Source organism: Podarcis liolepis (assembly GCF_965112155.1).
Source record: "Podarcis liolepis genome assembly, chromosome: 16".
In the NCBI taxonomy this organism is placed as follows: Eukaryota; Metazoa; Chordata; class Lepidosauria; order Squamata; family Lacertidae; genus Podarcis; species Podarcis liolepis.
The window spans coordinates 15,801,721-15,822,738 of NC_139567.1; the positions used below are offsets into that span (position 1 = coordinate 15,801,721).

At 47.5% G+C, this 21,018-nt stretch overlaps 2 protein-coding genes across 4 annotated transcripts in view; one reads left to right on the plus strand and one right to left on the minus strand.

Moving 5' to 3' along the window:
* The window catches only part of SMIM35 (small integral membrane protein 35), a 24,297-nt gene extending 17,630 nt beyond the window's left edge, over window positions 1–6,667 (minus strand). For all 3 annotated transcript variants that reach the window (XR_014520192.1, XR_014520193.1, XM_083480292.1), the window contains exon 1: window positions 6,427–6,667. Coding sequence is in view for 1 of the 3 variants with exons in the window: in XM_083480292.1 (XP_083336418.1) it covers window positions 6,427–6,433 (7 nt within the window). In the remaining 2 variants the exon portion in view is untranslated. The remainder of the gene's footprint in view (window positions 1–6,426) is intronic.
* Window positions 1–20,362, plus strand: part of TMPRSS4 (transmembrane serine protease 4) — a 22,318-nt gene extending 1,956 nt beyond the window's left edge. The window contains exons 2-13 of the mRNA XM_083480288.1: window positions 8,074–8,107; window positions 9,385–9,498; window positions 9,850–10,002; window positions 10,613–10,745; window positions 12,160–12,264; window positions 14,554–14,594; window positions 15,751–15,910; window positions 16,341–16,507; window positions 17,214–17,303; window positions 18,632–18,774; window positions 19,329–19,478; window positions 19,645–20,362. Coding sequence (XP_083336414.1) covers window positions 8,074–8,107; window positions 9,385–9,498; window positions 9,850–10,002; window positions 10,613–10,745; window positions 12,160–12,264; window positions 14,554–14,594; window positions 15,751–15,910; window positions 16,341–16,507; window positions 17,214–17,303; window positions 18,632–18,774; window positions 19,329–19,478; window positions 19,645–19,656 — 1,302 coding nt within the window. The 3' untranslated portion in view covers window positions 19,657–20,362. The remainder of the gene's footprint in view (window positions 1–8,073; window positions 8,108–9,384; window positions 9,499–9,849; window positions 10,003–10,612; window positions 10,746–12,159; window positions 12,265–14,553; window positions 14,595–15,750; window positions 15,911–16,340; window positions 16,508–17,213; window positions 17,304–18,631; window positions 18,775–19,328; window positions 19,479–19,644) is intronic.
* Window positions 20,363–21,018: the final 656 nt, after the last annotated feature.

Consider the following 21,018-nt stretch of genomic DNA (forward strand, 5'->3'; position numbering starts at 1 on the left):
ACGCAAAACCTGACTTAGCATTGCCCAGATTTAGAGCCTAATCAAGAGGTCTGTCACAATTTGCATGACATACTTTGTGGGCCCATCAATTGGTCTTGCAGTGGACATGCAGAGGTGTGAAGAAGAGCAGGTGTTCATCTCCCAGGGCTCATGCCATCTCTAGATTTACCTGCTCCTTCAGAGCAACCATAAAGCATTTGGCATGTCCCCATTCCCTCTGCTTCCTTTCCCCTGGACATTAGAGACCTCAAGAGGCCTCCAACCATACTTAACCCAAGCAGGGCTCCATGGGAAATGGACTGAGGATTAAATCTTAGATTTAGATCTGAACCTCTATCCCATGTGTGTTGGGGAAATACAAAATGAAAACTGGCTATGAGAAAAACACTTATAACTTTAATAGCTTATTAAAACACTTATAAGTTTAATAGCTTATTAAAACTTAGGAATTGCACAGTTATACCTTTTTATCCCTTTCATTTGTGGTATGCTGACGTTCCTCTGTTACAGAGAATGAACCACAGTTTTTTAGTAAGATAAACTAAAAACAGGTTTACTTACATTTCAATGCAGGCAGCATATACAACAAAATAGTGTACGGAAAAATATTTCTATGTTATAGTAAAATAAAAGTTGGTAGTTTTAGCTAACATGTTTGAAAGCAGGAGCTTTAGCTATGTGCGTCTGGTCAGCTTGGAGGCATGGTGGAAAGAGAGAGTCTCCTCACAGGCAAGAGGGAATATAAAGGATTGTCTCATTTGTTACAAAGTTCATGTCCTAATGAGGCAAAGGAAGGACCACGTACAGAGGCTCCTCTCTAGGAAGTTCGAGAACTCTCTGTCTACTAGCCCTGTGCTTGTCTAGCAAAACATGCATATGTGATTTGGCTGCAAACCCCAACAGCTTCACAACACCCAGACAGCTGTAGGAGGATAAATCCCTCCTGTGCGGGGTGATGGCAGAGAAAAGAGAAGGTAAATGTGGAAGAAATTTAAAGACTGCTTGCAGAAATACTGTAAAATTAATGAATGTTAAAGGGATGTTGGATTGAAAATAAGTGGTGTTAGTTAAAAGATTAATAAGAATATGTAAATATGGATGACAATGGTGGAATATATATTATTATAGGTTAAGATGTTGAGTAAGGATGAATGATAGAGGGTAAGGACTTGCTGAACTAAATATCTGAACTGGAATACAAAAAGGGAGGTCACAAGGCAACTGAATTAGGCCAACCTGCTCCCACCACTGCCTGTGCATCAAACATTGAAAAAATGAACCTATGCTGCCAATTCTCATAGTAGACCAGTATAAAGCAAGCAGCACATAAGCGGAACACAAAATGCTAACAAACCATTCTACGTTCTAAATCTTATATTAATGATCCAAATTTTATATTAATAATCTCTCAATTATTGGATTATTAATATAAGATTTAGAATGTAGAATGGTTTGTTAGCATTTTGTGTGCCGCTTATGTGCTGCTTGCTTTATGTTGTTGTTGTTGTTTAGTCGTTTAGTCGTGTCCGACTCTTCGTGACCCCATGGACCAGAGCATGCCAGGCACTTCTGTCTTCCACTGCCTCCCGCAGTTTGGTCAAACTCATGCTGGTAGCTTCGAGAACACTGTCCAACCATCTTGTCCTCCGTTGTCCCCTTCTCCTTGTGCCCTCAATCTTTCCCACATCAGGGTCTTTTTCAGGGAGTCTTCTCTTCTCATGAGGTGGCCAAAGTGTTGGAGCCTCAGCTTCAGGATCTGTCCTTCCAGTGAGCACTCAGGGCTGATTTCCTTCAGAATGGAGAGGTTTGATCTTCTTGCAGTCCATTGGACTCTCAAGAGTCTCCTCCAGCACCATAATTCAAAAGCATCAATTCTTCAGCGATCAGCCTTCTTTATGGTCCAGCTTGCTTTATACTATGCATCAAACATGGCACAATCAAAGCAGGCTGATTTACAGCAATCCAGGCACTGGTATTACTGCAGGGATGGATCAACGACATATTCCACCATTTGAGTGCTGCTCCAACAAGAGTGAACAGAGACTTTCAAGGCAGACAGCCTGACCCAAGTCACCCCTCTAGGCAGCCTGCACCAGCAGCAGCAGCAGCAACAACTGGCAATGGGCCCTCTTGCCCTACTATTTTTGCAGCTTTCTCTAAGTTAATCATTCATACTTCCTTCCCCTAGAAGCCATTCCACCTGGCACCATCTAAGCAGCCAAAGAGGTGAGCCAGTCTCTTTCCTCCTCACCAAGAGTTGTACCTTTTTTTCACTTTCCACCTGTCTCCATGCACTCCATGCTAACGGAGTCATCCCTTGTGCAAAGGAATGCCACACCAGGCAGCCAGCAGATGGTAGCAAAAGCCTTCTCCTTTTACAACATCTGCTCTGGTGGGAAGACAGGGGAGGCGATCTCTTCTCCTCTCTCTCCCCCGTCTGGGTGTCGCTCAACTTGTGTGGCAACTACCGATTAAGAAAGCTGGACAGTGTTTCTATCAGAGGGCGCACTTTAATATTTCTTCCCCACCCTCTCTTTTCTCCCCAAATATCGGCGGAGATGAGATGCTAATTTGGAGCCCAGCAGTGGAGTCCTTCCTCTGCAAAAAGTCAGCCAGAACACAAACACACATGCTCTCATTGGGTTAGCCTATTCCATAGACCAGAAGGGAGAAGTTCAGATTCCATGGAGCTTCAGATTTTGAGTTGACTTTTGCCTCTCTGTAAAAGAACATCAGAAGACAGCCTGGCTGCAGCTGGACCAAACCAGAGGGGCCCCATCTAGTCCAACAACCAAGCAAATACTCACCTTGGTAAGCCCAACAGCAAAACAGATGCATTCAGGTGTGGGCTAGGGTGTTTTCACACTTGGCCACAGACCCCTTTTTATATATATATATAAATATTTATTAAAGTTTCAGAAAAAGGAATTGCGTAAAAACAAAAAATACAGGAATAAAAGACAAAAATAAAAATACAAGAAAAATACAGAATAAGTACACAGATAAAAAAATAAAAATAAAAGATCAACCTTTCCATATCTTACATTCATTTCCTTGTTTCCCTGACCTCCTCATACCTCCCATTTTTGTATTCCAATTCAATTAATTAATTCAGCAATTTCTTTCCCTCCTTATTATCCTGATCTTTGATCTTAATATATTATAACATTAAATTTTTACCTATTTAAAAATTCAATTTTCCATATTCTTTTATATCATTGCAGCTAGAAACCGCTTAACTTCATTCAAACATCATTCTAACATTCATTAATTTTGCAATACATCTGTAAATAGTCTTTAAATTCACTTGGCCACAGACCCCTTGCCCCTCTCCCAATTTTTAAAATGCATTATCTAATGTTTTAAGACTTCACTTACAGGGGGACTTGATGTCCTGTGGTGGCGGTGCCAATGAAACTCCCCCTCTAGGCCACCTGGCATCTTCACTTGCCCAGAGGAAATTAATACATTGGGCCCAGAAGACCCTATTGGCATCAGAATAAGCCCTGACAAGAATTAATTTTGAAGAATTAATTCTGAAGAATTAATTTTGCCCTGAAAAATTGCAAAGACAAGTAGATATTTGCATATGCAAATCTGTCTCGTGAACTTGTTAACAGCTAATTAATTGCTAGAAGGAGCTAAGCCACTCTCCTGGTTAGTAGCTCCCATGTAAACTAAGATCTCACCACAGCTATTTTCTGTTGTTTGTTTAAAGATGACTATAGATTTATTTTGATTTATTAAACCTGTATATCATCTTATACTAAAAAGAAGTCCCAAACAAATTTTTATATAGGATATTCTGTGTTTGCTTATCTGATACAGTAAAGCATAATAAAGTGTATTAAAATGCACACTATCAACATATGAGCAATAATAAAAACACACACTAAAGCCCAACTTAAGTGGCTGTTACAATATCATTATATCTGTTAATTTGCCTAGGAGATTAAAATGTTTTTACCTGGTGCTGAACTAATAGTAAGGTTTGTGCCAGGTGTGCCTCCCTGAGGAGAGTGTTCCACAGATGGGGCACAATTATAAATAAGGACCATTCACTAGTTCCACCCCCCCCCATTAGTGCTTGTTTTGGAGGTGCATGGAAAAGTGCCTCAGATGATGAGCACAGCAGGCAGTCTCATATGGGGCAGCCCTTGAGGGATTGAGGCCCTGAGCTGTATAGGGCTTTAAAGGTCAGAAACAGCACTTGCCATTTAACCCAAAACCCAATGACTGCCAATGCAACTGAGTGAGAATCAATGGTACCTCGGTTTACGAACATAATCTGTTCCAGAAGTCCATTCTTAAACCAAAACCGTTCTTAAACCGAGGCGCGCTTTCCCTAATGAGGCATCCTGCCACTGGTGCCCTTCCACCGTTCAGATTATGTTCTTAGACTGAGGTAAAGTTCGCAAACTGGGACACTACTTCCGGTTTTGCGGAGTTCGTAAACCAAATCGTTTGTAAACAGGACTGTTCTTAAACCAAGGTACCACTGTACAAGTTCACACTTTCCTGTTTCCAGTAACATTCTGGCAGCTGCATTCTGCCATAAGTAAAGTTCCCAAACCATCTTCAAAGGCAGCCCCACGTATAACAAATTGCTACAATCCAGCCTATAGGTTAACAGAGCCTGGAAGAAGAGTTTGGATTTGATATCCCGCTTTATCACTACCCTAAGGAGTCTCAAAGCGACCAACAATCTCCTTTCCCTTCCTCCCCCACAAAAAGCACTCTGTGAGGTGAGTGAGGCTGAGAGACTTCAGAGAAGTGTGACTAGCCCAAGGTCACTCAGCAGCTGCAAGTGGAGGAACGGGGAATCAAACCCGGTTCACCAGATTACGAGTCCACTGCTCTTAACCACTATACCACACTGGCAACTAGGCAACTGAAGCAAAGCTATCTGTGTCCAGACAAGGTTGCAGCTGTGCCACCAGTCAAATTTGTTAGAAGGCACTCTTCCCCCCTCCCCCCGCCCCGGCCTCCAATGGTAATGTTGGATCCAAGAGTACCCTCAAGCTATCAGATCTAGTGGGTGACCAGCCATATGTGTCAAGCCAAAGGCATCACTGGACAGCCCCATGACTGCCATGGAGACCATGCAGTCCTGAACTGCAGTCCTGAAATTAGAAGGTTCAGAGTGGACACTGGAAACCTCTTGTACTAGTAGTCCTGAGAATCACAACAACCCACATCCAATATCACCTCTGTCATTTCAGGAAGGGAGGATGCTGGGAGCAATGTAAGCCATGCACCAACAGATTGCTTAGTTGTTCCATTTGCCCAATACCAAAGGGAGACCTTTCAAGATGAATCTTCCAAGATGGCCAAAAACATTTTAAAACTATCTCAATTCAAAGACACAATAAAGCAATAAAAAACAAAACCAAGCAAGAAGTCACCACTCTGCACCTCAAGGCTAGTGGAACTCTGATGCCAACAGGGGCCCCTGAGGAGAGCATTAAACAACCAGGGGTGACATCACCGAAAAGGCCCTGCTCCAACCTGCCTAGCAGTGAAAGTGGGCAGGTTCATTTGGTGCAGAAGCTCCTTGAGATGCCCTGATCCTATGCTATATAGTCACTAGTCAGCCAGCTCTTTGAACTGTGTTGAGAAACAAAGGAGCCAAGGGGGGAAAGTTCTGTACTGGCAAAATATATCCTAGCTGGTCAGTTCATTTGTTTAAAAGTTAATGTGTTCTTTTGTCTGGCTTTATGATGCCTGAAAATCAATAAATTGCCATTTTAAAAAAATATTTTTCTTAGCTTCTCAGTTCAAATCAATATTCTGACTTCTTATTCTGAAGCAGATGAAGTTTCTGTGGAGTGTTCATGGGCAGCCCCATGGCTGTAGTTAGTGGAAATGACCAAGGCAAAGATTGCTGTAGGAAAGTTTTCTCCACCTGGGAGGGTGACAGGTAGCAAAAGGTGCTTCATGCCACTGTGGCCACTGGAGCCTCTAAAGAAGAGGCCAGATCTAATATCATCCATAGGCTCTGACCCATCCAGAACACTCACTACCACCTCCCATCAGCTGAACTACCTACCCACAACAACATCCCCATCCTGCTGGACTGGCACTCAGTTTATTAGCCCTCATTCAGCCCATTGGTTCAACCTCCTTGAACCACTGCAACAGCCAGCCTTACTGGGTTTCAGCATCCCCAGTTCCCAGCCCTGTCAGCTGGCTCAGAAGGAGACTAAGAGAGGTAGTATTGAAAGTCAATGAAAGGGCCAAGAGAAGTCACTGGACCACATACCCCCTTGCTCCCAGCAGCCGTTGGTTCACCAGAGCAACCAAGGTGGTTTTGGTGGCAACCCCAGGTGAAAAGTCACATTGAACTGGACCTAGATTGTTTTCAGATACTGGGGGGAGGGGAGGGTTGCACCTCCAATGCCCATTTCATATCAACCCAGGCCTTACCTGTCATTGCAAGATCCAAGAGTTGCCCCTGCAGGTAAATAAATGCTCTTGCTCAGGAGCAAAAGAGGCATTAAAGCAACTGATCTGGTGATGGTTTCCACTGCAGCAGCAATGGAGAGTCTCTTGGCATCACTGTCAAAGATGCCAGCTTAAGGCAAAACCAAGCAGGATCTGGCTGGGCCCTTGGTTAGAAGCAGAGGGGCTGGCTTCTCAGAAAGCAGAGGGCTTCCTTCCAGTTTCTTCATGTAGAGCTCAGGTGCTTTCTGTCTCGGTGCAGGCTGCCGAGAGTAAGTTGGCAGTCTCCTAGCAGCAACCCATCCTGCTTTCCTCAGGAGGACTTTTGCCTCCTGAGACTCCCCGCTCCCTCCCTCCCTCCTCTTCCTCCCTGCTGCTCAGGCAACAAAAGGACATGGTGGAAAGAAGCAGAAGACTCAACCTCCCAGGCCAAAACCACGTCAGAGCGTGGCTGTCGCAAAGGAATTGCCTGCTGAATCGATGTGGGCTTGGGTTCCAAGGTGGAAAATTGAGGGCTTTCCCTGGAGTAATGTTTCCTTAGCTGAGATTTAGTCTGTTTCCAGGGAACATGCACTGCACAGCTTATGTATGTCAGTGTTAGAGATATAATGCATTCCTACCAAACTTAGAGCAAACCAAGCTGCTTCTTCCAGTGTGCCGTTTATTTATTTATTACAGTTGTATAATAAAGATCTTCCTCCAGAGAGTTCAAGGACAAGGCCCTGTGCACTGTTCTCTACCCCCACATCACCTATTTTAGCTTAACAACCCTGTGTGGTAGGCTAGCCTGAGTGATTTGACCAAGTTCAATCGGTGAGCTTCAGAGGTGGGTAGGATATCGCTCCCTAGGTAGTCCCAGTTCTTGTCTGTCGCTCTAACCAGTGTTAGAAACTCACATATTTAAGTTAGGCACCAAATGGCTCCTTAAATGAAGGTTACATTTGCCAAAACGGAATGTCCAGTTCCCATTTTTGGGCAAGACGGCTCTAATGTCTTATTTTTCAAATGATGGATTAAAGATCTGGCTAGATAGATTTAACATCTGGTTAAACATCTGGCTAGATCAGATGACAACCTTGAGCTAGATTAAGAGCTTTGAGAACTTAAAGAAGACAAATCACTTGATCCAGGGGCAGCTCACATATATATCGGCCAGTTCCTACCTTCTTTTCTTAACAGTGACTGCTCTTGCTTAGGCTGCACAGAAAAAGCATTTCGGTTCCAGAAATTCATTCCAATTGTACAAATAAAATATAACTAATAGAATTCTACAGGGTGGGGTATTAGTGTGTAAAAACAGTCCAGAATCCATCAAGTCCAGGCATGCACCTCCAGATGGTGGAGGTGTCAGGTGCCATCCTGGTGCTCAGGCATTTGATCACTTGGTCACAAGTGGTCGAAAGCCAGATGCAAAATGCGCCTGGCACCTGGTTAATTTCGAACGCTGACTCACCACCACACCGCACTGCCTCTCTATCTAAATAAGTACTTTGGAATGCTTCTCAACAGTGAGCCATACTTCCACGATGGAAGGTGTGCCAGTGTGGCAGGGGGGAGGGGTCCTCCTTGTTTTGCTCCCAGGGCTTTGCTGCCTTCCCCATCCTGATGATAACATCTCCTTTTGCCTTTTAGGATAAGGACACTGAGCAGCCACTCAACAGCAGAGGTAAGAACAGAGGAGACCCACTGAATCGAACCAGCACCCTCTTTCACACAGGAGTCGACCTGGATGCCTCTGGGAAACCTTCAAGCAGGACAGAGCATGCACACAAGAGCCCTGCCCCAATGTGCCCCCCCAAGAGTGGGTAATTCCAAGGCAGACTGCTTCTGGATGTGAAGGCAGCACTAGAACTAGGATGGCGACAATCCCTGATTTATTCATTGCCTTCTGAACAACTGTCTCGAGGCGATGCATGCCAAAAATAGTTAAAAGCACAAAAACAGCAACTAAAAACTATACAAAGCAGATACTTGTGGTAAAGACCCACTTTATCCAGCATAGCATGTTGGTGGCAGTCTTGAATCTTCCAACATTCAGCTTTATGTGATTGGTGATTACGACAGTGAAGGCAGAGAATAGCCATTATGGCTAGTAACTATTGATAGCCTCCTTCCTCTGAATTTGTCTAATCCTCTTTTAAAGCCATCCAGTAAGGAAAGACTACAACATTTGGGGCTTTTTGAATTAGAAAAAAGATAAGTAAGTTGGGCGGGGGGGGGGGCGAAGTGGGAACATGAGGATGCATAAAATTATATCGTGTGGGTAAAATGGCCGGACAGAACTTTTTCTCCCTCTCTCATAATACTAGAGCCCTCTGGAAGCAATCATGTATTGGTCCAGCAACAGTAGCAATAAAAACTATTCAGGAAAAATGTTTATATTTACAGTATAACCAGCTTCAAGCATATGCCTGAACCAGAGTGAACAGAGGCATGTCTACCTTCGTGGCTGTTGGGGGGGGGCAGGAAGTACAACTACTTCCTCTTCAGGAGAAGAGGGGAAATGACATCACACAGAGGCCTCTCTACCAATTATGTTTCTATGGCTTGATCATCTGCCTATCAGCAAAACAGCTCTGTGGTGATAGCCCCTTCTCATGATGTATTTTTAATCTTTGTTGGAAGCCACCCAGAGTGGCTGGGGAAACCCAGCCAGATGGGCGGGGTGCAAATAAATTATTATTATTATTATTATTATTATTATTATTATTATTATTATTATTATTATTAGCAAGAATATGCATTTGTTAGGACTGGCTCATGGGTGCAGTCAGGATTTTTGTAAGGAAGGGACATGCTTTTTGTTAGTGGGGGGAGGCGCAGAACCTCTGATTTGTAATGATTTGGCTGCTCATTTCCTGCACAAACTAAGCTCTGGAAACGGCCTATGAAGGAGACTCACAGCATGCCCACCCCACCAACCAGCTCTCTCTATGTTCACAGAGTCTTCACTCACGGACAAGGCTTTGACCAGGAAGGAAGCCTTCATACGCATTGGCATCCCTGTCATTGCCGCCATCCTGTGCATCGGGATTCTCATCACTGCCATCTTCCTCAGTAAGAGAGCCTCATGCTGTGAGGGTGCAGCGGTACTGCCAGCTCATACCGTCCTCCTGCCCCCCTTCCCACTTGTTTTCCTCTTCCACAAGGTGCATAAGAAGAAGCATTCCCACTCCGGCCCCATTGATGCTTTGAGGCGGGGTTGGGCTAGATGACCGTTGGTGTCCCTTCCAACTCTAGAATTCTATGATTCTATGGCATGCCAGGGGCACCCCAAAGGAAGCCAGGCAGCTTCACCAGGCCTGGTGTTCACAAGAATCTCACGTGGCTACAGCTGGGGGCTTGCCTGGGGCTGGGCCATCCAGAGAACCCCAAAAGTGACCCTGGCTCTCTCTCTCTCTCTCCTAGTTAAGATAGTGGTGGAATCCTACTACTTCTTCTGCAGCCAAACCTACAAGTTTATCCCCCTCAACCTCCAGTGTGACGGGAGCGTGGACTGTGCCTGGGGGGAAGACGAGATCGGCTGCGTGCAGCAGATGCCCGATAGCACCATCGTGGGAGGTGAGTCCTTGGTGTGGCGATCACACAGGGTCCCCGGACGTTTCACCATCTATTGATCCCTGTGCCACCACTTTATTTCTTCCTGCCACCACCCAGGCCCCAGCTGGTAAAATACTGAGTCCAGTCAGGGTTAGATTGGAACATAAACTTCTGTTTATTTATTGCAGTTTAACAAGCGTGTGGTTTCATAAATGGTCAATTACAATCATAGGGTGCCTACCCAGCCTATAACGTCCGCTAGCTGCTCTCACTCACTAAACCACCTCTCAGATATTTACTAGTCTTCCTAGCTCCTAACTGTTCCTGACTCAGCTTATTTCACTACACTAACTCAACCTACCCACAGACTCTATCCCAATTCACTCCCACTCCAACCAACTCCCCAACTCCCAATGAACTCCCCCTCTTCACCCTTCCCAGAGATGGTTTTATAGTCCCTCTGACTCCACCCCCCTGGGTTCTGATTGGGTAACCTGTTTAACCATTTTACCTCCAGCACTCTCATATGTCACACTTGGGTCACACCAGAGGCAGGCAGGCAGCCAGCCAGCCAGGGTCTGCCACTGAAGGAAACCAATGGCTGCCGTGGCCTCTGCTTCTCTCTCCACAGTCCGTCTCTCCCGTGACAGGTCCAGCCTGCAAGTGCGCGACAGAGAGTCGGGCCGCTGGGCCTGGGCTTGCCATGACAACGCCTTTGACCTCGCCATGGCCACGGCTGCCTGCAAGCAGATGGGCTACAGCAGGTAAGGGGGGGGCAGTCTGATGCCAAAACAGGGTGAAAGCAGCTGCTGGTACCCCCATATCAAAGCAGAGGGAGCCTGCATCGCCACAGCCACAGCCTGCAGGGCCACTCGCCTTGAAATATTTGCGCATCTATGTCCTGGTGGCCTGCTTCCCCCTCAACCGTGGCTGCACTTGCCTCTTGTGAATCACTTGCGAGGGACCCACTCATGGCCTCGCATCTGCCTCCCCCACAGGAACTTCGAGGGCAGAGCTTGTGAAGCGGCTTGTGATGGGTTTCCCTGGAAGTCACTCCCATGTTTACTATCCCTGTTCCCTAGTCTTCCTGCAGAGGATCCCGCACTGAGACTCCCAGGAAGGATTACAGGGTTTCCCAAACTTGGGTCTCCTGGTTTTTTTGGTTGGCAGTTCCCATCATTCCTGACCACTCTTCCAGCTAGCTAGGGATGGTGTGAGTTGCAGTCCAAAAACAGCAAGTGCCACTCCAACTGTTTCTGTACTCCAACTCCCATCAGCCACTGCCAGCATGGTTGATAGACAGTTCTTCAACCACAACTTAGAGAATCATTGCACAACTCAGGTGCACCCAGCTGACAGTGCAGACAGCCTGCGCTGTGCAAGGGTACCTGCTTGCCAGGTGGTTGGTGGTGAGCTGGCAGCTACTGGATGCCCATCAGGTGCCTTTACGCAAGCCTGGTCCAGCTTGAATCAAGGGGCAGCTGCTGCTCTCTGCTCAAGTGGTCCTATGGGGTTAAATAAAGGCCCATCAAGAGGCACCCCAAGATCTCCCCAAAATGGCAAAATAGAGACAACGATTCAACAGGAACCAGGAAAATAATTCAATAAGGATTGCCCTTGCTAAACTAGGAAATATGGACAGGGATCAAGTGAGGTCTCAGGTTAAAGCTGATTGCAATAGCAGAGTGTCATCAGGTCATGTACCTGACACTTTTGGAGGGGAGGTGGCTTCCCAGATCTCAGACCCAGGACCTCCTTCAGCCCTGGAGAAGACAAAGTGCTTCTGAGCACATGCAAGGTGCATTTATCTCACCAGTATGAGTATCCTGGCTCAAGGATCATCTTTCAAGTCAATGTCCCAGGCCAGGCCATCAAGAGAGGAGGGTGGTTCCTCTCCACTGGGTTCACAGGATCCTTCTCGGTATCTTGGGAGAGAAAGATTTCTGACACAGCAGTAGAACCTTAAGGCCCTTCCTAGAAATGCACAATGCTTTATTCACAAGACTGCAGCCCCCCCAACGTGTGGGTCAGCACATTAGACTTGAATGCAGGACAGAGGGCCGGCCGGCCAGCTCTTGGTGTCTGTTTTGCCCATGGAAGAAACGCTTCCACTTTGGCATGGGGTTGTATACCTGCATTCAGATGCCCCTGTTGCCAAACTCCTTCTCTCTTTTGCAGTGTCCCCACCTTTAGCCCTGTGGCGGCTGGTGATACGCAGCAGGGGCAGCTCCTCAGACAGGTGATTCTACAGGGTGGGGAACTCCGCTGGACAGATTCAGAAAGGTGAGTGAGGCTCAGCAGGTGAGGGGGTGGGGAGACTGCTGCTTTCCTGCTATGAGGAAGGGGCAGTTTAGATTTCCTACAACACTCCTAACACAGTGTCATGCCAGGGCCCTGTCCAAAATGACTGTGGTGGATGGATCCAGCTGCTTGGCACTCACTGGAGCACAGCTGCCTGCCACTAGATGGAAGAGAAGGCCCAACAAATGACAAGTTTGCTCAGAACCCTCCCCGCAACCCCTGGATCCATCTGCATGGGGCTCTCTCCCTTGCTGTTAATATGACAAGAGGGTTTATCCATACTTAACCTTTTGCCCTGCTCTATCCAGACACAGGTCCATGCTTTAAAGCTCTGTGTCTGAGTGGGTTTTTTCTCTTTTTCTGCCCCAGAGCTTTCCTTGTGAAAACTTGCTTTCTGGAGCTCATTTGGAGCAAATGTCAATTTGGGTCTTCTATGGATTTGTGTCGATTCAGCTTTAAAGAGCAGGTTTTCACAGGGAATGCTCCAGGGCAAAAAAAACCCAACCCCTCCTATGCTCGAACACAGAGCTTTAAAGTGAGGACCGTGGAAGGAAAGGTAAGCGTGGGTAAGCCCAAAGCTGCTGTTGTGAGTTCAGTCACTTGAATGCATTTGTTTTGCACCGAATGGAACTGAGGTGTGATTTCTTGAAGGCTGATTTGGTGGGAGGAGATGCCCCTGGTAGGGGCTGGCATGGTGCCCAACATTGATGTGTTGAGAAAGCGGGGGGGGGGGCGCTCCGGAATCCACATGGCTTGAAGATGTGGGAATGTTGAGGAAAGTAGGAGAGGATGTATTGATTAAGCAGAGCACATTCCCTTGCACATTGCTGGAGGCATGTTGGTGGATTCGTTAGAATCATTTAAGTTGAGCAATCCAGTCTGGCTTGTTCCTGGTAAGTTTCCCCTTTTATTTCCATCTTTAAAATAATAACACGACAATCTCCTTTTAAAGTAAGAGTAAAGTTTACTTACATTCAGTTCACAATAGTTTTCTAAAAGCAGGCTTTATCTTGTGGTTACAGTTACATTTGTAGAGAAAAGAAATCTGAGCTAGGCCTCAGACTTTCTACCTTGTGGCTTCCATCCTCTTTAAGGATGAGCTATGTGCTGCTGGCTAAGTGCCAGAATAGAGGAAGATGGCAAAAGAGCAAAAGAGACCAAAAGAGAGAGGAAGATGGCTGCGTGGCTCACCCTTTTGTAGGGTCTACTAGGGTCATGCCCATCTACCTAGTCACACACAGGGGAGGAGCCTCCAGAGCAGGTATGACAGGAAGTCCCCTGTGTGTCCACTCTAGGAATCAGGAAATGTTGTGTTAACTGCTTCAGTGATGGTACATCCCACAGAAGAGTCCCAAACTGTCCAATTTTGTCTGATAAAGTCAGAAGGAGGAGTGATGGGCATATGTGTTGGAATCTCCGTTGTGACGGAGCTGATAAAGCTCATCTTCCGGAATCGCCCTCCGACGTGATTAACGACCTGAGCCTTTGATGAGGCTCCAGGCACATTCCCATTCAGCAGAGACTCAAAGCAGCACGCGGAAGTGATGAGATTTATGGCTACATCGCTATGCTTTATTTCTTACTATGCAGGCAGAAAAGAAATATTCATGCTCTCTCTGTGAGAGCAGAGAACAACCAAAAAAACAAAGGAACAGGAAACCAGTAACGTCACATCCGTCTCCTGTCTCCTGTGAGACTTCCAACAGCCTGGAATGTCTCTGGAATGTAAACAGAGTCTTGTGACTCCAAATCACTGCACAGTGGCAAGCAGAAACTAATAATATGTACCATGGGGTTGGCCAGGTTGGTTGACCAAGGAGGCAGGCCCAAGGAGGTGCAAAAATTGTGCTTCTCAACTCTGTGTTTGAGTGGCTAGGAGCCTGCCCGCCCACCTGTATGCTTCCTGGCCTGCTCCTTCACTGTTCTCTGCGGCTAGTCAAGGTGCACAGGCTATGGGCACCTCAACAGAGGAATCTGCTTGTTGGCGTGGGCTGTTGCAGCAGCCATGTGGGACCTCCTCCCTAGCCAGCCACTATGTGAAGTGTGACTGGAGCACCCAGCTCTTTGTGCAAGGGAGGGAAGGCACCAAGGGTGCAAGGGAGCCTACATACACCTCTGTTCCCACTGAATCCTATGCAAGACCCACTGCGAAGCCTGAGCCATGCCCACGTTGACTCCTAGGGTGAGTAAAGCAGGCCGTGTTTTTCTCATGCCTGTCTCCTAAGCCGTGACCACTTGGCAGCAGTTTCTGACCAGGTCTCTCTCTTACAGGCAGTGCCCCTCTGGCTCCATCATCTCTCTCTCCTGCTCAAGTGAGTATGTGCGTGCTCATAGTGCTGATTACAGAGCAGCAGTAACACTGACCTGCCTGGACTTGGGCTGTTGCCAGCAGAGCAAACCCATCTGAAGGCCTGGGAGCAGGGGGTTGGGTCCATGAGGGCACTATTCAGGTTGGGGCTGGAGCAACTTTCACCCCAGCAAGGCAGGGCACATGCTTGTTAGTGACTTGACTGGTGTGAAGGTTGGTGCTGAACTTCCACCTCCAAGCAAGCACCTGCCTTGTAGCTTAACCTGTTACCCTTTCAAGAACCAAAGAAACTTATTTTTGTATGTAACTATTGTGGTGAGTGTACTATGTGCCCCAAACTGGCAGGATGATGCATCACCTACCAGAAAGGAGTGGCAGATGAAATTGATGGAGTATGCTAAATTAGCAAGCTTAACTAGTAAAATTAGGGAACAAGATGAGACAGCCTTTAAAGAGGATTGGAAACCTTTTGTAGATTATTTTTTTAAAAAAATATTGTACATACATTAAACTGCTAGCTGGTTTGCCACCAGCTCAGCACTGAAAGCTACTTTTAGAATAAGATGGATGAAAGAAGGATTAGAAAAATTATCATATGCAACAGCAATTGATAACTTGAGGAAACCATGGAAGAGTGGAAGGGAAGTCGATCAAGAAGAGACTATATTTTGGAGCTGTTTGATTGACTGTATTGTATTTTTGGAAAATTCATAAATAATTTTATTTAATAAAAAAAACCACCTGTTGCCCTTTGAGGGTGCAGGTCCCCCCTTGAGTGAGTCAGGAGCCCAAATCCTGTCTTCTGGCAAGAAGGTTCAAGTGTTTTGCCAAGTGTTGTATGTCTGGGCTCAGCATCATGCATGAAGGAAGAACTTAAGCAGATTAATTTCTGTAGCCTGGGCTGTTGGGTGGGGGACAGACCAGCACTCAGCCCAGAACCCTTAGACCTTTTCAACCTGTCTCTTAAAAAGACAACTGACAGTGCTGGGCTTTCTGTGAGCCTGCAGTTATCCTTAGCAGTTGACTTTGCAGAGAAGGACTCGCGACTGCAACATTATCTTCTGTCCCGCTCCACACCCTGTTTGTCCCTTTGAACCAGACTCCTAAGGTAACATCATATGCTGAACTGAGAACCTGATTTGCCTACCCTTTGGATGTAGGTTGTGGCCATAACTCGAAGTCACCGCGCGTTTTGGGTGGTGGTCCAGCTTCCATCAAGACATGGCCATGGCAGGCCAGCTTGCAGCACAAGGGGCAGCATGTCTGTGGAGGGAGCATCATCGACCCCCAGTGGGTTCTGACAGCAGCACACTGTTTCCGGTGAGTCAGTGAGTGCCAGATTAGGGCCTAGCAAGAATTGATCTGATTCCCATCAATGCTGGAGGGAAATGCATCTAGACACAACAGAGGCTGAAAGGCAGCCCCAGGGAAGAGCAAAAGTCCTCTGCTCTCTCAAAGCAGGACCTGCATGCAGACTTCAACCAGAAATACCACCAGGCCCACTTTCACCAGGCCTGGTTCAAGACTAGGGTTGCCATCTTTTTTATTAGCTCATGCTCCTGTGCCTTTAACAGGAGCTTGGACTGAAGACATTGGAGAGCAGTCAGGCTCATCATTGTCAGCATAGAGGCTCATCAGTAGGTTGAGCCAGTTTGGGCTACTTTTCTGGCCAGTTGGGTCCCTTTGTGGCATGCATATGTCTTGCCTCTGAAGGGGAAGAGCAAACAGGTGAGCCTCTTTCCGTTCTCAGGACCAACCTGGTGACAAAGTACTGGCAGGTGAAAGGTGGCTCAGAATTCTTCTCAAATGCCACTGCTGTCCCTGTGGAGAAGGTCTTCGTCATCGACGTCAAGTACATGTTCCCCAAAGATGAGGACATTGCATTGGTCAAGCTGCAAACCCCCTTGAACCTCCCAGGTGAGAGGCTTCACAGACTGCCAGCTGGGGGGAATTAGGGACCTCTAGCTGGACCAGGGACTCATAGCTCCTGACAAACCAAGCCCATTGCAGAAATGGGTTGGAGTTCACAGCTGAGATGCTGGACTTGCTGCTTGCCTGTATGGGCAACCTTTTCTGGGAGATATTTGTAATTTCGAGTTTAGTGATCTGACATGGTCATCTCTTCCTACCTCTGTTTACTTCCCTTCTCTATCTCTTGTTAAAGTTCTTTGATGGCTGAGAGCAGCCTTTAATGTATAATCTGGTGGAAGGAAGAAGTGATAAAGCAGGGTACCTTCTGACCTTCTTTGATGTTAGACATTGTTTGGAGGAACGTGCAGTATTGGAAGAGGGGGGCTAGCTAATTCATAATCTGCACTAGCTGGTCGGGCAAGGCACGTAGGCTAACAATTTAGCTATCTATAAATTGAATGGTTTGGGGGCATAGCTCTCAAAAGCTCGTGCAACCTGAGACTACCTGGGGGTCACTTTGCCACTTCTTGGGGGCTTCCCAATGGCAGATCGAAGTGCTTTCTTGGTGATGTATATATTGCTTGCTGTTTAGAATCAAATCTTTAATCTTCTCCCTCACTTGTGCTTGTATTGCTTCTGAATCTCATAAAAAGAACCACCTTGCCTTTGGCAAGACATTGCCCAACTGCCTTCCTTCCCTCTTCTGCTGCAGTGAAGCCCATCTGCCTGCCTTTCTTTGATGACGAAATGGTCCCAGGAACTCCCTTGTGGGTGACAGGCTGGGGATCCACCAAGCAAGATGGTGAGTTTTCCCTTGGCATTTTCATCTTCTTCCCCACCATTGCCCTGCAAGTGCCGGGCCAGCTGCCTTCCAGTCTCTGCTGCAGCCTGCTTAGGACTGAGCAAGGATGCCACACTCTAGATGGGGAGATTACAGTACCTGCTGTGCCTTTGAACTCCCAAGCTGTTCCCACAAGGTGCAGCTCCTGAGGACAGCAGACAGAGCCCAGGAGCCTACAGAGACCAACCAAGAGCAGGCAAGTGGGTACAGGTACCCATACCCAAACAAAAGTCTGGCTTGGGCAGCCCTGAACATGCCTTCATTAAAAGAGCAAAGAGTGCCTGCCAGCCTTGGGGACAGGCCATAGCTCAGTGGTAAAGTATCTGCTTTGCATACAGAAGGTGCCAAGTTCAGTCCCTGGTGGCATCTCCAATAGGGAGGGAATGTTCCCCTGCTTGAAATCCAGGAGAGCTGCTGCCAGTCAGTGTTGACAATACTGAGCAAGATGGACCAGTGGTCTGACTCGATATCAAGCAGCTTTCTGATTTTATTTGCATGCCACCTTTCAAACCTTGATCAAGGCGGCTTACAACATGAAGGGGGGAAAATAGCTGCAAAATAGCAAAATTAGTCATAAGCAATAAATAAGTAAAGGTAAAGGGACCCCTGACCATTAGGTCCAATCATGACCGACTCTGGGGTTGCGGCGCTCATCTCGCTTTATTGGTCGAGGGAGCCAGCATACAGCTTCCGGGTCATGTGGCCAGCATGACTAAGCCGCTTCTGGCGAGCCAGAGCAGCACACAGAAACGCCATTTACCTTCCCGCCGGAGCAGTACCTATTTATCTACTTGCACTTTGACGTGCTTTCAAACTGCTAGGTTGGCAGGAGCAGCGACCAAGCAACAGGAGCTCACCCCGTTGCGGGGATTCGAACCGCCAACCTTCTGATCGGCAAGTCCTAGGCTCTGTGGTTTAACCCACAGCGCCACCCACGTCCCTCTGAGCAATAAATAAAACCTTAAAAAATACACAGCCTAACAGAACAATTTCCACATAAATCACAACAAAATCTATAATAAAGATACAAAAAACCAATAGCAAACAACCCCAACAAAACCCCAAGAGTCTCTTCAGCAGCCTCAGCTTTTGTAGCTGGAGTCAGAGCCCTGCCTTCCCAGGCCAGGTGGGAAAGGACCTGCAAAGCAAACAACTGGAATGAGGACTCCAAGCGTGAAATTGGCTTGGAACAAACCCTCCAGCCTTACATATAGATGGGCTGGGAATACTTTTGGGCCACTGCAGCCTCTCCCATAATTTGAAGTCGTCTCCACCATGCTTTTTGCTAGGTACACTGTCCAAGGAGCTACAGGAGGCACAGGTGGAGTTGATTGACAGCCACATCTGCAACGCACCTGATGCCTACCATGGGGAGGTGACCGAAAAGATGCTCTGCGCAGGCCGTGATCGGGGTAGAGCCGACACCTGCCAGGTAAGTGGCACAGAAAGATCAAAGGCCGCAACTCTCCTCCTCCAGCTCGGCACTCCAGGCAGGAGGGAGGGCAGAGCAGGGAATCATCAGTTCCCTTTTTCTAAGAGCGATGACGCTGAAGCTGAGCTTCATTTGGAGAGGGGACAGATGTGGGTTATAGAGGGCAAGGCATGGCTGGTTGCCCTTCATGGGAGACAAACTAGGAGCAGAAGAAGAAGAAGAAGAGTTTGGATTTGATATCCCGCCTTTCACTCCCCTTCAGGAGTCTCAAAGCGGCTAACATTCTCCTTTCCCTTCCTCCCCCACAACAAACACTCTGTGAGGTGAGTGGGGCTGAGAGACTTCAGAGAAGTGTGACTGGCCCAAGGTCACCCAGCAGCTGCATGTGGAGGAGCGGAGACACAAACCCGGTTTCCCAGATTACGTGACTACCGCTCTTAACCACTACACCACACTGGCGCGACATGCAGAGCTCTTGATCCCTAGTATTTCCATTTGGGATTCTGGTGAGTGCTGACCACATTTATGCAGCCTGTGTCTTCCTTCTTACCCAGGGAGACAGCGGAGGGCCACTGGTGCACAGACAGGGCCCGTGGCACATTGTGGGCATTGTCAGCTGGGGCCACGGCTGCGGAAGCCCGAGCACTCCCGGCGTCTACACCAAAGTGCAAGCCTACCTCAACTGGATCTACACCATCCTCAGGGTCAGTGTTGCTTTTCTCTGGGGTAGGACCCATTTTCTGTCCTGGCAGGATGGAAGTGGGTGGGCAGAGTTAGGCTGCCCGCCAGCAGGGGAATGGGATCCGTCATGGAGGTGCCTCTGCCTCAGATGGTCACCAGGCGGTTCCTCTGTGGGTTTTCTTTATCCAGACGGAGTCCTGAGAACAGACCGGCCGCAACTGTCCTGCACACATGCCCTTGGAGCAACGTGCCTATAGGGCGTCCTTCCAGTCCTGCTGCAGCTTCCACTGAGGACATGGGGAAGGCAAGAGGACAGCCACAGGATGGGGCCCTCAAGAAAGGGTTGGACAAGGCTCCCTGGGGAAGATGTTAATTTATGGCTGCTGTTGCTGCTGCTGCTGCTGAAATCCACCTGAGATCCACTTTGCCAGCTACACTGTTCCTTTCCATTTCCTGCTATCTTTCTTGGCAGAGCTTGGGGAAGCTCTTGCAACCCAGGAGAGGCAGTTTGTTTCCCCGTGACCTGGCACTGACAAAGGGAGCAATTGAAGAGAAAGGCTGGGTCCAGACCTAGGATAAAGACAGCTCTCTGTCTAGCTTTCCATCTTTTTCTCAGTCTGGCAGGAGCCCTACCTGGGCATCCTGTGGCCTTGAGGCCGTCCCTCCTCTGACCAGGCCTGCCAAAGGGGTAGTCTGACCCAGCAGCTCTTCCTCCTCCTATTTATTGCACCCTGTACCAATCCCTCTTCCTCCCCCGCTTGGAATAAATCAAGGAATGTTTTATACCAAAAGACTTTTGAACCTGTGCTTGTGGCCAGACTGAGTCCAGTACAAGGTTTGCCGCACCAACAGCTGTTGGAGTCATGCATTCATTTTGGCATCAGGAAAAACTGGGAGCTCAGTCCATCTTGACAGGGAACGGGGGTGAGGGGCCTACCACTTTCCGTGCCTTCACAAAAACACTGCCTCCCTGAGGAGCCTGGCTGCTGGATCAGGCCAAGGGGGACCCGTCAAGGCCAGCATCCTATTCTCACAGTGACCAACCAGCTGCTCCAATAGGAAGCCCACAAGCAGGCCAAGAGTACAACAGCAGTGCTCTCCCTACTTGAGATTCCTAGATAGGGTCTTCAGAGGCATATGGCCTATGAGAGTGGGGGGAGATAAGAGCTATTGTGGCTAGTAGCTATTGATAGTCCTATCCTCCCCCACAAATTCGCCTAATCTTTTAAAGCCACCCAACATCCCTACACCAAATTTCAAATTCAATAGTTTAAGCATGTGCCTTGTTAAGAAGTTATTTCCTCTCCAGAATCTTTCAGCTTCATTGGACGGCTCTGAATTCTAGTACTATGAGGCATAGGGTGGGTCTACACACAGGGAAAAAACCCGCTATAAATAAGTCAGAAATTAGATCGTTATAACAAACTAAAAAAAAACCCTATGGAAAATCACATATAAAATTTCCTGCTCTCTGGCACCATCTGGTGTTGCATGTTTGTAGTGCATTCAAATTGTTTCTTTACTAATGTAGCTGTGTCCATAATTGTATACACATCTGTCATA